Raw genomic sequence first — 13684 nt, 5'->3', positions numbered from 1 at the left:
CCATTTCAACATTTTGAGGAAGCATTGGCGCCACAACTTGTAGATGGATGCCACGTGCGAAGGTGGAGGTCGAGATGGATACATTCAGGTGATCAATCGAGATGAATGGTGTATGTTTTAGTTCCTGCCAGGATGGCGGATGGCGGATGGATGAGCTTTGGGGGTTCGTTTGGACCAAAAAGAACCGACCACTTCCCCTCGAAGTTGGGTGATAATGTGTCCGGTTTATTCTGAACAAGCGTGGAAGTGATGCGCTGTAACGCCGCTCTGTCGTCCCACCTGTCAGCCACTTGTTCAACGCTAAGCTACAGCTGTGAAACAAACTCGGTTCCTGTTCCATTTCAGCGGGCAGTAGCGGGCAGTAGCGGGCAAGCAAGCCGCCCCCCCCGCCGGCATGGCATACATCGCATTGGACCAAGTGGGGCCTGCCACCTCAGCAAATCGTTGTTGCAGCAACCAGCGGGCCCGATAAACATGCTTCCACTTCCCTTGGAGCCCGGCGCGCTGGAAACATGCTGGAGAGAGAGGCCCGGAACTTGTCCATCCATCATTCTTCCCTTTCGCAAACTAACCAAGTGTAAAGAACTGGCTCTTTTTCCTCAATACGTAACGACGCTTGTTCCTTCTTCGCCTCTCCTTCTCTCCCTTGCGTCTTGCATTCGTCTTGTATCACGGGTCGCGTCCATTGTTTTGTTCCTTACTCTTTTTTATTTACTTGCTTTGGCATCACCCACCAACCAACCCCCTCCATGGTCAACATCGCAACACCAAACAAAACAACTCGACCAACGCCTTGGAGGGGACTGTAACGAAAACCTACTACTATCGTACCACGCACGACATACCGACAGAGAAACAGACCACATTTTGCAAAACATAGCACCCGAAAATTACGAGACGACTTTACAACAACAAAGTACACGACAACGACGACGACGACGACGACGACGAACAAGAAATCGCCTTGGCTGTATCGCTCTTATTCTTTCTTGGAGAAAACAGGATACATACCGAATCGACCCAACCGCCACCACTTTCAGCCTACCGACTTAACCTAACATTCGATTATACGAGATACCATAACGGTCCTTTGTCTCATCCCTCGCTTTGGATCCGCATATTCTACAAAAGGACGCCGGTTGCCTGCTGCAATAATCTACAACATAAACCGGGCCAAAGGAGAACAAGGTGGACTGGGCCGGTTACGGACGGCAGACTGACAGGTGGAGGTGTGAGAATAAGAAACCCCCCAAGATGTCGGGCTATCCGGACCCGAACGCTTCGTCCATTACGGTCGCAGGTATGTTTCGCAAGTCTGTGCAGTCGCATCATTCATGTTTTCTTGCTTGTTATTTGCGTTACTTTGGTGTTTAGAGAGAAGAACGTGGTTGCTGACTACAAGCATTGCTACAGTTCGTGTCCGACCATTTACGATCAGAGAAGCTGCCCAGCTGTGAGAATCACCACCCACCACCCTGCAGTTATGTGCTCGACGTACTACTGGACGAACCGAGACTGACAGGTGCCGTCGCATACTACAGGGTCAGGAGAGATGAGGGCACGGTATTCCTGGGAGACGGGTCGCTGGCGGCTGCGCCGACCCCAAAACTCAACCAGAGGGGAATCCGGCCCGTGATCAAGGTCGTGGATGATAGATGCCTGTAGGTTCTCTTCCGTGGACGCGGGACTGATGGGATATGCAGACCAGGGATACTAACAAGTTGACCGATGGCAAGTGTTTTCGATCCTCCAGAAGACAACCCAATCCAGAAATTCTCCCGATCAGTCGTGCCAGCCATGGGCAAAAAAGTCAAAGACCAAGTCTTCGCCTTCGACCGAATATTCGACGAGAACGCCTCCCAGGTGGAGGTCTACGAAGGAACAACAAAGGGCCTCTTGGATAGTGTCCTCGACGGCTACAACGCGACTGTCTTCGCCTATGGCGCCACCGGCTGCGGCAAAACCCACACAATTACCGGAACACCCCAGTCCCCAGGCATCATCTTCCTCACCATGCAGGAGCTGTTCGAAAAGATCAACGAGCGCAGCGGCGAAAAGCACACAGAGGTCACCCTCTCCTACCTCGAAATCTACAACGAGACTATCCGGGACCTGCTCGTGCCTCCTGGCAGCGCCACCAACAAGCAAGGGTTGATGTTGCGTGAGGACTCGAATCAAGGAGTCAGCGTTGCCGGTCTGACGAGCCACAAGCCCAAGGATGTGCAGGAGGTCATGGACATGATAGTGCAAGGCAACGAGTACCGCACCGTATCCCCCACCGCCGCCAACGCGGTCTCGTCACGCTCACATGCTGTCCTGCAAATCAACGTGGCGCAAAAGGACCGCAACGCCGCCGTCAACGAACCCCACACCATGGCCACGCTCTCTATCATCGACTTGGCCGGAAGCGAGCGCGCCAGCGCAACCAAGAACCGCGGCGAGCGGCTGCTGGAGGGCGCCAACATCAACAAGTCCCTCCTCGCGTTGGGCAGCTGCATCAATGCGCTCTGCGACCCGCGCAAGCGCAACCATGTCCCTTACCGAAACAGCAAGCTGACGAGGTTGCTCAAGTTCAGTCTTGGCGGTAACTGCAAAACGGTCATGATTGTATGCGTGAGCCCGTCGAGCGAGCACTTTGATGAGACGCAGAACACGCTACGGTACGCGAACCGGGCCAAGAACATCCAGACAAAGGTCACGCGGAACGTGTTCAACGTCAATCGCCACGTCAAGGATTTTTTGGTCAAGATTGACGAGCAGATGGCACTCATCAACGAGCTCAAAGCCCAGCAGCGCGATGCCGAAAAGGTCTTCTTCGCAAAATTCCTCAAGCAGAGCGAGAAGCGCGATACCGTGGTACGAGAGGGCCTGGCCAGGCTGCATGCCGCCTACGAACATGCTGAGAAGGACCGCATGGAGGTGATTGGGTTCATGAAGCAGCAGCGCGCCATTGAGCGAAGGATCGGCTTGCTGTCGTCTTGGATCGCGGCCTTTGACTCCGTTTGCGATGCGCGCGGGTGCGCCAGTGAAAACGAGATGCCTGCGCCCTTGACAGCCATCCGCAGGACTGCTATCGGCATGATAAACGAGCTCGAGACCAACAGGAACCACGTACACCAGCGCCTGGGGAGGTGTAACTGGGAAAGGTCCCTCGATACGGCGCTTCAGCACAGTATCTCGCAGTTACCTGCTATGGGCGGAAACGGCGAAGGTTGCAATGCCGAAAGGGACATCCTCGCGCGGGAGGCGGAGTTGCTGAGAACCGGATTCATGCGCGATGCGTACCATGAGGTGGTTGAGCAGGATAAGGCTGGTGATGCAGCGGTCTTGCAGACGCTGCTGATGGCGCAGTTTGAGATCATGGCCAGCCTGGAGGAGTTGTTGAAGATGGAGGAGCGACAGGCGGTGGAGCATGCGAAGGGAATGGTGAACCGACTGTTGGAGACGGGACTTCAGGCGGCTGGGCAGGTTGTCAAGCCCGATGGAAGTCTTTCGACGGCTGGGTATCAGGGATTAGGACTCAACGTGCCCAAACTTAGGAGGAAGAGCGGTGGGATCAATGGCGCAAAGGCGATTCCCCAACCGGTGTTTACTCCCAGTGCGGCGGTGAGTACGGCAACTTCGACTTCGACCGAGACTGCTATGGACATCTCGATAGAGGAGCCGGAAGCGGAGACAGAGGCGCCAATGGAGAACTGGGATGGGGAGACGGTTCCTCATCTTTCACCGGTGAAGGCCAGGAAGGTCGCCTACGCAGCGTCCAAAAAGGCCGGTACGTCGTTTACATTCACGCCTGTAAAGAAGAAGCACTCTGTGCGATGGAGAGATGATGAGACGGAGGAAGGAACACTGGCCGACTTCGACAAAACACCGCAAAAATGGGACTCCAGTCCAGGCGAGCCTGAGAATGGCATCTCGCCTGTGCGGCCGTCGATGCCGAGTTATCTCAGCGATATGAAGAGCCCCCCGCCTCCACAGCGAGATAATACCGACGAAGACGTGGAGATGGACGATGGAAGCGGGCCAGCGGCGCCATCGATTCTAGATCTCTCAGGGTTGTCTATCGGCAAGCCGAACAGGTTCGAAGCTGGATTCTTGTCCAAGTCTAGGACCTCGCTGGCTGGATCAACCCCCGGAGCGACTATCACTGGCAACGGGGTCCTTCAGGCACAGCCACCACCGGTCTTTAGCTTGAATCTGGCCAACAGCAATAATGCTACTTCACAGCAGAACGGGGGTGGTGAGGAGAAACCGGCACAGCCCTTGAGGAGTATCCCCGTAAGTCGAGCAGCTAATGCCTACTCTTCCCCGGTCTCGTACTCCGCCAAGGCACCGAACGCGGCTTCTTCGAGCACGAACACGATGAACACGATGAACAACGGCAACCACGATAGCAGCCCGAAGATTCCAACCCCACCATCAATGTCTTCCTTACCGCAAGTCGACGAGAACCAGCCGCCCGTCGCCGTGCGCAAGTCTTCCTCTCGATTGTCACTCGGTTCGGCGATCCCGCGCCGCCTCTCTACCTCGCCCCGTTCGGCTTCTGGCGGCTCGACGGACTCGGATAACTCCCTAGTCATCGACCCCCTCAAACTCAGATCGGCCCTGCAGGAGAAGAAGCGTCGCGACAGGCTTAGCTTGATGTCGGGCACCGCAGCGTCGATCGCCAAAGCCAAGCGAAGGGCATCTAGTGCAGCCCCGGTTTCGAACGGCGGTAACGGCGGTAACGGCGGCGGTAACGGCTCGGCTTCGACTCCAGGGCCAGCGGCGTCCCGACCAAACGTCGCCAAAGTCTCACATAGAGCCAGCGTCGGCCATGGCAGGTCCAGCATCGGCGGCCACAGAGCCAGTTTCGGAGGCAGTCTGCATGGAAGAGCCAGTATGGGCGCTCACCACCGGGCTAGCATCGGTGCAGGCGGCCATCACCCTGGACTCGGAGGCGCTGGACGGAGAAGCAGTATGGGCGTGGGCCCGGGCGGTCCGCTGGCTAGCGCCACGAACGGTATCTCGAGGCATCGGAGGGGTAGTAGTACTCTGGAGAAGTCGGGAGCGGCAGCGGCGTCTGCCACTAGGAAGGGCGGGATTCCGTTGCCGACTATCTCGGGCTCGCCTCCTGTTAGAAGCGGGACCGGGACGAGTGCGACAGGGTTGGCGGCCAGGAGAGTCAGTTTGGGCCCCAATAACTCGTGGTTGGTGGAGAGCGGGATCATGCCGAACTCGGGGTCGAAAAGTGGAAGTGCTGGTCTGACGAATGCTCAGCCTAGGAGGTTGGGAATGGGGATTAATGGGAATGGAAGTGGAAGTGGCAGGAGTCCAAATGGAGACGAAGACAACTCTGCATCCTCTGCATCGGGGATGAGCAGGCTGAGCATGTTCGGTTCTTTTGATGGTAAGAATAGGAGAACTACCATTGGGGCTGGGCTGATTGTTAGGAAGTCGGGGTCTTCCCTTTGGCAGTAAGGACGAGTGAGGGATGGCCGTGTTGCATAGCGTATTGGCGAAAGAGGGAATTCTGCTGCTGCTGGATAAAGGGTTAAGCGTCGTCACTTTAGGCTAGAAGATGGATGTTTGCATACCGGTTTATGTACACACCGTTGTTGGACATGTGTTATGGCCTTGGAGTTGTGGTGGAGTTGGAGTTGGGCCTTTTGTTGTTTCTTTCGTCTAGTTGGAAGCCACACACAAACATGTCCTGAGTACATGCTACTTGTACATACTTAGCGAATCCTTACTTATGATACCTCATCGATTTGAATCTCAACAGTGACTGATGGTGATGGAGCGGTGGTGATGTTGACGATGAGGGATGTCACGTGCTGTACCTGTGGCTGAGGATGCTGAATCGCTACCAGCCACAGCTGCCCGGCTTGGCCTGTGGACCTGTGGTAGTAGGCAGACCCCAGCTTGCTGCACCTGTGGCTGGACATTTGTCGTCCGCGCGCGTCGCTGCGACCCGCCGCGATAACCCAAGCTTCAATCGACTGCAATTCCATCATCGCCAATCCACCAACAACAACGAACCATTTCCATTCCCATTGACGACGACGACCACCACCACTTTTCATTGCGCCCGTCCTCAACCGCCCCAAATCTTGTCAAGATAATCTAATTCGGAGTAATCTTCGTTGTCTGTCGCACAAACCACCATACCTAATCAATCAAGATGGGCAAAAAGAAGAGAGGACACCCCGACGTCGAGGACCTCCTTGCTCGTCCATGGTGCTACTACTGTACTTACCATCTGTCTACTTCATTCCTTCATGTTCTTGAGTCACAGCCCTAACTAACACACTACTTGCATCTACCCAGGCGAACGTGACTTTGAGGATCTCAAGCTCCTCATCTCCCACCAGAAAGCCAAGCACTTCAAGTGCGACCGATGCGGCAAGCGACTGAACACGGCCGGCGGTCTGTCGGTCCACATGAACCAGGTGCACAAGGAATCGCTCGACAAGGTCGAGAACGCGCTGCCCAACCGACAGGGGCTCGACATTGAGATCTTCGGCATGGAGGGCGTCCCCGACGACATTGTCCAGCAGCACAACCAGCGCATCATCACAAACTTCTACACAGCACAGGCCGAGCGCCACGCCGCTACCGGCAACCCGCCGCCCGGCCAAGCTGGTGGCCAGGGACCCGCAAAGAAGATCAAGATCGAGACCCCCGAGGAGCTGAAGAAGAGGTTGGCCGACCACAGAGCAAAGGTCGCCCAGATAAAGGCCAATGGTGGTACGCTGCCGGTGCCTGTTGTGGTGCCGAAGTCGCAGCAGCAAGCTCAAGTTCCTGTTTCTTCTGTGTCGCCCGTTGCTGGCCAGAGTCCGGCGCAAGGCGTGAGTTTCATCATGATATCCTCCAACTGTTGTTCCAGAGACACAGACATGCTAATCAATACACGTTTACGTCACAGGCATCCCCCTTCCCTCCCCCGCAACCAGGATTCCCGTACCCCCCACCCGTCGGCGTCCCCGGTGCCTTCCCACCTCCAGTACAACCAGGTGTTGTCGGCACCTACCCTCCCGTCTATCCCCCTCCCGGCCCAACACCCCCACTGCCCGGTGGCCCCGGTGGCCCGGCGGGCTTCAACCTCCCTGCCAGGCCGACGGGCGGCGCTCTCGCGCAGAGACCACCTTACTACAACAACAACAACAACAACAACAACAACAACAACAACAACAACTACAACGGTGGTGGCGCAGTGCCGCCACCAGGTGCTGGATACCCCGGCGGAGCCTCGACTGTCGATGAGCTGGTGTCTGGCGCTGCGAGGCAAGGAGGAGCTCAAGGAGACGAGATCGATCAGCTTATCCGTGCCGCGGAGCAGGGCAGCAAGCCGCCTGCTAGGGCAGAGGATGCTGCTGGTGGGGAGAAGAAGGGCAAGAGCAAGGACAAGAATATGCGCATGGTTTATGGCGATAGCGAAGTCAGTCCGGAGGAGAAGATGGCGCTGCTGCCGAGGTATGCGGTTGCTGCGGCGTAGAGCTTGCCCAGGAACAGATGGATGCTGGGCGCTGCGCGATGAACCACAAAAAACAAGCGCGATGGGACCAATTGAGGGGGCTTAGTACTGTTATGTCTTGTATTGTTCGAGTTATAAACGTGGCACATGGGGGATAAACAGGTGAATGGGCGTCAAAAGGATATTTATTGTTCTGTTAAACAAACACTACCTAGGTATGTTCGCTCTTATCGCGTTGTACACTTTATGTTTATATTTCGGGGGCGTTTCGTGATCAAGAAGATACCAGTGGCAGGCAGACAAACCCATCAACGCGATAATGTTTCCTCCCTTGCTTTCGGCTTACAGTGTCAACAGTGGCCCTTGCTTCTCGATGATCAAGGGTTTCTCCGAGGGTGCTAACAATAACATTACGATTTGATTCTGTGTAAGTGTAAACTCTTAAACCCCAATCACTGCTGACTGGAATGATAAAGCTATCAGTCTCGATGCCCCTCAAAAACATCAAAACATCAAAGCATCACAACAGCATGTTAGCGTCGAAGGACCCTCCATTCACATGAGACATAGCATGCCGAAGGTCTGCGTGAACAGTGAAGTTCCAGGGAGTGTCGCGCGTTCTCGTTCGTTGGATTGTTTTGACCCCACATTCCCAAACTGGAAAACAAACAGACAGACAACGAACAATTCCCACAACATTGGTGTCTGTGCCCGCAAGTCTCGGGAGGGAAAAAAGGATCTAAATAAAAAACGCGACGGTGATGCGAGTTTGATGGCGTCCTTGATGCCGTGAAACCTTTAAGAAGTCCCGAGTCCTGTGTCTTTCTGTTCCCAATCCATTCATCAGTCTTGCTGTCTTCTTGTCACTTTGACGTCGTGCATCACCTCGTTCGAACGGCTTGCATCTGCCACCTGGCTGGCTGGTAACATTGCTTTTTTCCATACTATCCGTTTGCATTGTGCATACTCCCACTCTGTTTATTCGTGGTGTATCCCTCCACCCTTATGTTTCTTCCATCACACTAGCCAGAACATACACAAACATGACCGACCACGACCACGACCTCGATGATCTAAGCATCCCTATAGCGCTGAGACGGACGCGCCGAACTGGAACTGGAACTGGAACTGTGCGCCGAATCTCGGGCGTGGGAAGTGCTGCGATCAAGAATTTAGGGGCAGTCACATACACACGAGAGAGAGAGACATCACCACCTACGCCCCCGACGACACCACGGACATCACGCCGGACCTGGAAGCACAAGATAACAAATAGCACCGTCACCGTCCGGAGGGGCAACAAAACACACTTACACCTTTCTTCGGGTCTCGCTGTTAATAGCCTGCAACTGGTGGAGGCGGACGAACTCTCACTATCAACTGGCCTTACACCCATGGTCCGGCGCATATCGTTACAACCCCCGTCTCCAGCACCAGCGGCGCGGGGCTCTTCGAAGTGCACATATAGAACTCACAGCATAGCAGCAGTAACTCCATCACGTCAACGGTCTGCTCCCGCTGCCACAAGCGCGATATTATCGTCATCATCATCCTCCTCATCCTCATCCTCATCCTCACCATCAACGACAAAACCCAGCAACACCTCCAACCCATCCACCATTGAGGTTATCCAGGGGCATCTTTCTCCCCAGGTTCTTTCACTCCGCCTCAGCCAGGTCCACGACGGCCGGAGCAAACCCAAGCGGCGCAGCATCCAGGAGAAGATGAACCGCGTGTACAGCGAACGGCGCAGAAGGGAGAAGGAAGCGCAAGAGGCGCAAGAGGAGATTCAAAGGCTTAGAGCTGAGTTGAAGGAAAAGAACGAAGCGATTGAGAGGTCTCATCCTCAGGATGACGATACTGTGGATTTGGATTTGGATTTGGATTTGGATTTGGAGTTGGAGTTGCCGGAGGTTGGCAACGGGAAGAAGGTTGAGGCTGGGAGCAGTGGGAGTAGTAATGGGAGGGAGGTTAGGGGCCATGTGGAGCTTAGGGAGGAGGTAACGGAGGGAAAGAGGAGGGAAGCTGATCATGTTGCTCGACAACAACCACAGGATTCACCAGAAACACCCAGTAATCCGACTTTCCACACGGCTTTGGATCACCGGGTCCATGACACTGGCTCTGGCTCGGGCTCGGAGACGGAAGCTCTTAGCTTGACCACATCGCAATTCAGCGAGGCTATTCGCGCTCAGTTGGATTGTAGTACGCCACCTCCTTCGGGCAGTCGAGTACAGTATCGCCGTCCACTTCCAACAACGACGACAGCGACAGCGACAGCAATAGCAACAGCAACAGCAGTGAAAGCAAAACCATTTCCCAGCCCGCCAACCACCAGCCCCATGAACATGGGTATGGGTATGGGTATGGGTATGGCAATGGGAATGATGCCCATGACCCGCCCTGGTGCTGGAGCTGGTACGGAATTACCCATAACACCCTGCTCTAATTCGCGACATGGAGGGTCAGCCTCAGCCATGTTGAGTTCGAGGCGGACGTCAAATGCCACCACCATTCAAATTCACAACCTCAATAATAACGAAGAACAGCTAGAGGTCATGCCAACCCGATCCCGCACCTCCTATCCTCCTTGCGGTTCCGCCTCTGGTCCCGCCCCAGCGTCCACAACTACCTCCGCCTCCGCACGCCACCACAACCCCAACCCAAACCAACAACCCCACACCCTCCACCACCAAGAACAACTCACAACTCTCACAACCCTCGCCACCCAAAACCAAACCCTCCAAACCACCCTCCTTCGCACCCAACGTTCCCTGCGCGTAGCTCTAGAAACCATCAAGAACTTCCAGATGGAAAGCGAGCAGTTGCGCGGAGAAGCCCTCTTGCTACAGCGCGAAAAAAAAGAGTTGATGGAAGTTATCACCGATGTCAGCGGCCGGGTTCAGGGTGCGGTTAGGAAGGCTGTGGAAAAAAGGGATGAGATGTGGAAGGATAAGATGAGGACTCTAAAAGAGGGGATTGTGGAGGGGGTTAGGGGGGCTTGTGAGGAGGTTATGGAGGAAGGGTTGGATGAGGAGATGTCGGGGGTGGATGAAATGAGGGGATATGGAAGTTTACAGGAAGGAAGAAGGGGATCGTCGTCGAGGAAGAGAAGGAGGGAAGAAGAGGAAGAAGAGGAAGAAGAGGACGATATCTGTCAGGACGAGCAGGGGCAGGAACGAGGAGACGGTGAAAGAGTTGACTTGGGAAGTGGGCACTCAGGTGATGCTGGTGGTGGTAGCGGTAGTTACGATGACGGGCTTGAGGATATGGAACGCAGGATCATGAGGATGAAAGAGAGGATGATGAGGAAGAGGAGTTGGGAAGAGGATACAGATCCGGACGCTTGAGTGCCTAATCGAGCTTCCACTTAAGTGGTCATATTTGATGTCTTATCAGATGGTATGTTTGTGGAGCATACATGGCGTTTATCGTAAACCTCTTTGTGAGGCGTTATCATTTCTGGCGACTATCCTTGTAAAGTCATTTTTTTTGGATAGGAAGCATGCGAGGCCAGGCACGTATACGGATACTTCCTCCTTCATAGACGACATTGCACCAAGCAAGAGTACTACGGGCGATAGTCGACGTGTTGCTATCTAGCTCTACCTCTTTTTTTCCCTGAGTGACACTTGAACCCTAGATCTTGGATCTTCCCCATCTTCCCATGCGAAGCAACCTGCGGTAGCAATCTCCTCCAACCCATATCTGTCGCCCATGTGGAAACCAAGAGTTCAAACTTCAACCACCCCGGAACTATGTTGCAATCCAACGAATCGAACACCATGAGGTCGATCCTGCTAGTGTCGTCCTTTCAAACTCCTGCCTCGCTAGACGGGCGCGAATACCTCGGCGGAGGTCCTCAATAACGCCCATGTGCTGGAGCCAGTCGTCCTAGTCATACGCCTCAGGCCCGTTGACGCGTAAGAAAGCTGCTCAGATGGGAGTACAGCGTTTGTGCTTCCCAACCATTATTCTTTGACGAACAAAACCATCCAAGCGCGTTCTTACTGCCCGCTCCCGCTGCTTGTCATCCTTCAGTCCAACAACTTTAGGCAACCGATCTTCCACCTTCCGTCTACTTCTTCGTGTTTGCACCACCAGCTTTACACTTGGCGCCCTTGGTTTTCTCCCCTCCCTTCTTGCTAACAGCCGGGGCCGCATCATCCACCATAAGCAACATGCCAAACTCCAAATTATCTCGTCTCCCCCTGGTGAAATTGTCGAGATTATAGTCCCGCCTGTGTTGTTCTTTGTGGGCTTTAAATCGGGCGGTGTTGACCAGAGGTGGCGGTGGATCTGGCCACTCATAGTCTGCCGACACCGGGATATTTTGGTCGGCCCGCATTTGGCGGATCACTTCCGAAACCAAGGGACTGACCTTGTCACGATGGTTTAGTTTGCGACTGAGGTGCGAGAGCTTGCGCGTGTGCTCCGCGTACTGTTTCTCTTTGGAGTCCGGGGGAAGGGTCGCAGCCGACGCGCGGGCTATCTTAATGAGTACTGGAAGGGGTTTCTCCGGCCAGACGCAGTCTTTCGTTTTCCAGGTCGCGTGGTATACCGGTCCAATGGTGTAGGAAGGAAGGGGGACGGTTACGTAGCTCCTGGTGGTGGAGTAGAAAGTTTCGAAGCCGAAGCTGTTGCGAATAGCGGCGGGGACTGTAGCGGCATTCAGTCAGTTGGGAAGTCATATCAATGAGATTAAGAAGCAATACAAGGGAATCAGGGCCAAAGGAAAAATGAGTTACAAAGGAGCAGGGCAACTTACTAGAAAAATAGCTGGTCGCATACTCTTTCACGACTTTGGTATTTATCCGGGCTTTGAGGATAAAATACACCGCTTCGACATGGGAGAGCTGGTAAATGAACCCCAGCAGCTCCTCCGGACAGAACTGCCAACTCGCGTGTTTCCGCTGGTGATGATTCAAGCATGGGAATACACTTTCACTTGAACCAGCGTCCGGTTGTTGGTCCCCGCCGTATACAAAAGCTACCTTTCTGATCCCCTCAAGCTGATGGCGGATTGCATCGACGTCCTGGGTAGAAGTGTAGACTCGGTTCCGTGGATGCCAGAACCGCATCTTCCCTGATTTGTCGCGATCAAATTCGATAACCACGAGATCCGTGGCGGCGTCGATGCTCCATGAGCCCTCTTTCGGGACGGGCATCAGTGGTAGGCGATGTGGCTCGAGGATGTTTTTGCGCATCACTTCGGCCGCGACGGGGAAGGAGCGTGCGATATCCTCCATGTTGTTGAGCAAGCGATAGCCGGAAGTGTCGCTGCTCTTGTCCCTGGCTTTCAGGGCTACAGTCCAAGACGGGTTGCGCTCGCCGGGATTTTGCTCGCGCGTCGCTTTTATAAAGTGAATCTGCGGCTTGCGAAGCGCCTCGTGAAAGATTATGATCTGTATCTCCGTGGGAAGCTTGCTAAACAGTGGCATCGGTGCCGCCACCTGAGATGCATACTTCTTTTGAGTCATGATGAGGTGAGAATGGGGCGCCGTTGCTGGTTCCGTGTTGCGCCGAGATAATGTGGTGGATGAGGTTGGTTGTTTTGGGGAGAAAGAAAGTCAGCGAGATATGGGAGAACTGTGGGAGAACCTAGAATTAGCGGGGATTTTTTTTTGAGGACGAGCAAGAGCTGGATGCGTTGTTTGGCGAAGAGCGGGAGTGAATGAGGTGGAAGTCCGGCGAAGGGATGGAAGTGTCCCGGACGCCCCAGCTGTGAATTCCGGGGCGGCACAGACCGTCCTGTCACCATTGGTTGTCTGACCAAGGTCCAGCTTGGGACCAGCTCGACCGGAAAGTGAGCAGAGACCTGGGGGTTGACTGAGAAACCGGTGGATGAGCCCGACCATTCACTTGGGATGAGATGAAAAGATAAATACTGCGCAGTCATGGTGCAAGCAGCAATGGATCATCGTCCCTTATGGGGCGACATCTCATTGGAGAAAGTTGAAGATGCGTTGGGCTGAGCTGAGGAGGCGGTATAGAAGTTGAAGAAATGATCCACCATGTCAGTGAGTCGCCTTGGACAACAAGCTTCAATCGTGATACGATACCTCTTCTTTCCGAGGTGAATGAAGTGGACGAAAACATGAGTGCGCAAGGGAATTGGAAAAGTGCGTTGGGGTGAACTTGTTGATTGAAAGAGGAGGAAAGAAGAACATCAAAGGGAAGGCGGAAGAGTGACTCGATATATAGTAGCTGAGATGAGTGATCCATGGG

The 13684-nt window shown here is 54.3% G+C and overlaps 4 protein-coding genes across 4 annotated transcripts; 3 read left to right on the top strand and 1 right to left on the bottom strand.

Moving 5' to 3' along the window:
- Positions 1-926: 926 nt before the first annotated feature.
- On the top strand, positions 927-5761 carry SMAC4_06372 (uncharacterized protein). Its single transcript, XM_066090443.1, has 4 exons — positions 927-1300; positions 1414-1453; positions 1542-1661; positions 1737-5761. Exons 1-4 carry the CDS (start codon positions 1255-1257, stop codon positions 5458-5460), a joined length of 3930 nt encoding a protein of 1309 aa, XP_065947471.1. The 5' UTR covers positions 927-1254; the 3' UTR covers positions 5461-5761.
- Positions 5762-6019: 258 nt separating this feature from the next.
- On the top strand, positions 6020-7775 carry SMAC4_06370 (uncharacterized protein). Its single transcript, XM_024655828.2, has 3 exons — positions 6020-6230; positions 6310-6830; positions 6908-7775. Exons 1-3 carry the CDS (start codon positions 6164-6166, stop codon positions 7475-7477), a joined length of 1158 nt encoding a protein of 385 aa, XP_024511653.2. The 5' UTR covers positions 6020-6163; the 3' UTR covers positions 7478-7775.
- Positions 7776-8499: 724 nt separating this feature from the next.
- SMAC4_06369 (uncharacterized protein) lies at positions 8500-10806 on the top strand (the record flags this gene model as incomplete). The annotated part of the gene is made up of 1 exon (XM_003344667.1): positions 8500-10806. The coding sequence occupies one exon, from the start codon at positions 8500-8502 to the stop codon at positions 10804-10806; it is 2307 nt and encodes a 768-aa protein (XP_003344715.1).
- A 178-nt stretch (positions 10807-10984) lies between these two features.
- Positions 10985-12936, bottom strand: SMAC4_06368 (uncharacterized protein; the record flags this gene model as incomplete). The annotated part of the gene is made up of 3 exons (XM_003344666.2): positions 10985-12115; positions 12225-12369; positions 12451-12936. 3 exons carry the CDS (start codon positions 12934-12936, stop codon positions 11535-11537), a joined length of 1212 nt encoding a protein of 403 aa, XP_003344714.1. The 3' UTR covers positions 10985-11534.
- Positions 12937-13684: the final 748 nt, after the last annotated feature.

The sequence above is a fragment of the Sordaria macrospora genome, chromosome 6 (assembly GCF_033870435.1).
Source record: "Sordaria macrospora chromosome 6, complete sequence".
NCBI classification, from domain to species: Eukaryota; Fungi; Ascomycota; class Sordariomycetes; order Sordariales; family Sordariaceae; genus Sordaria; species Sordaria macrospora.
Note: the sequence above shows the minus strand (reverse complement) of the source record. Positions and strands in the feature narration are given on the sequence as shown.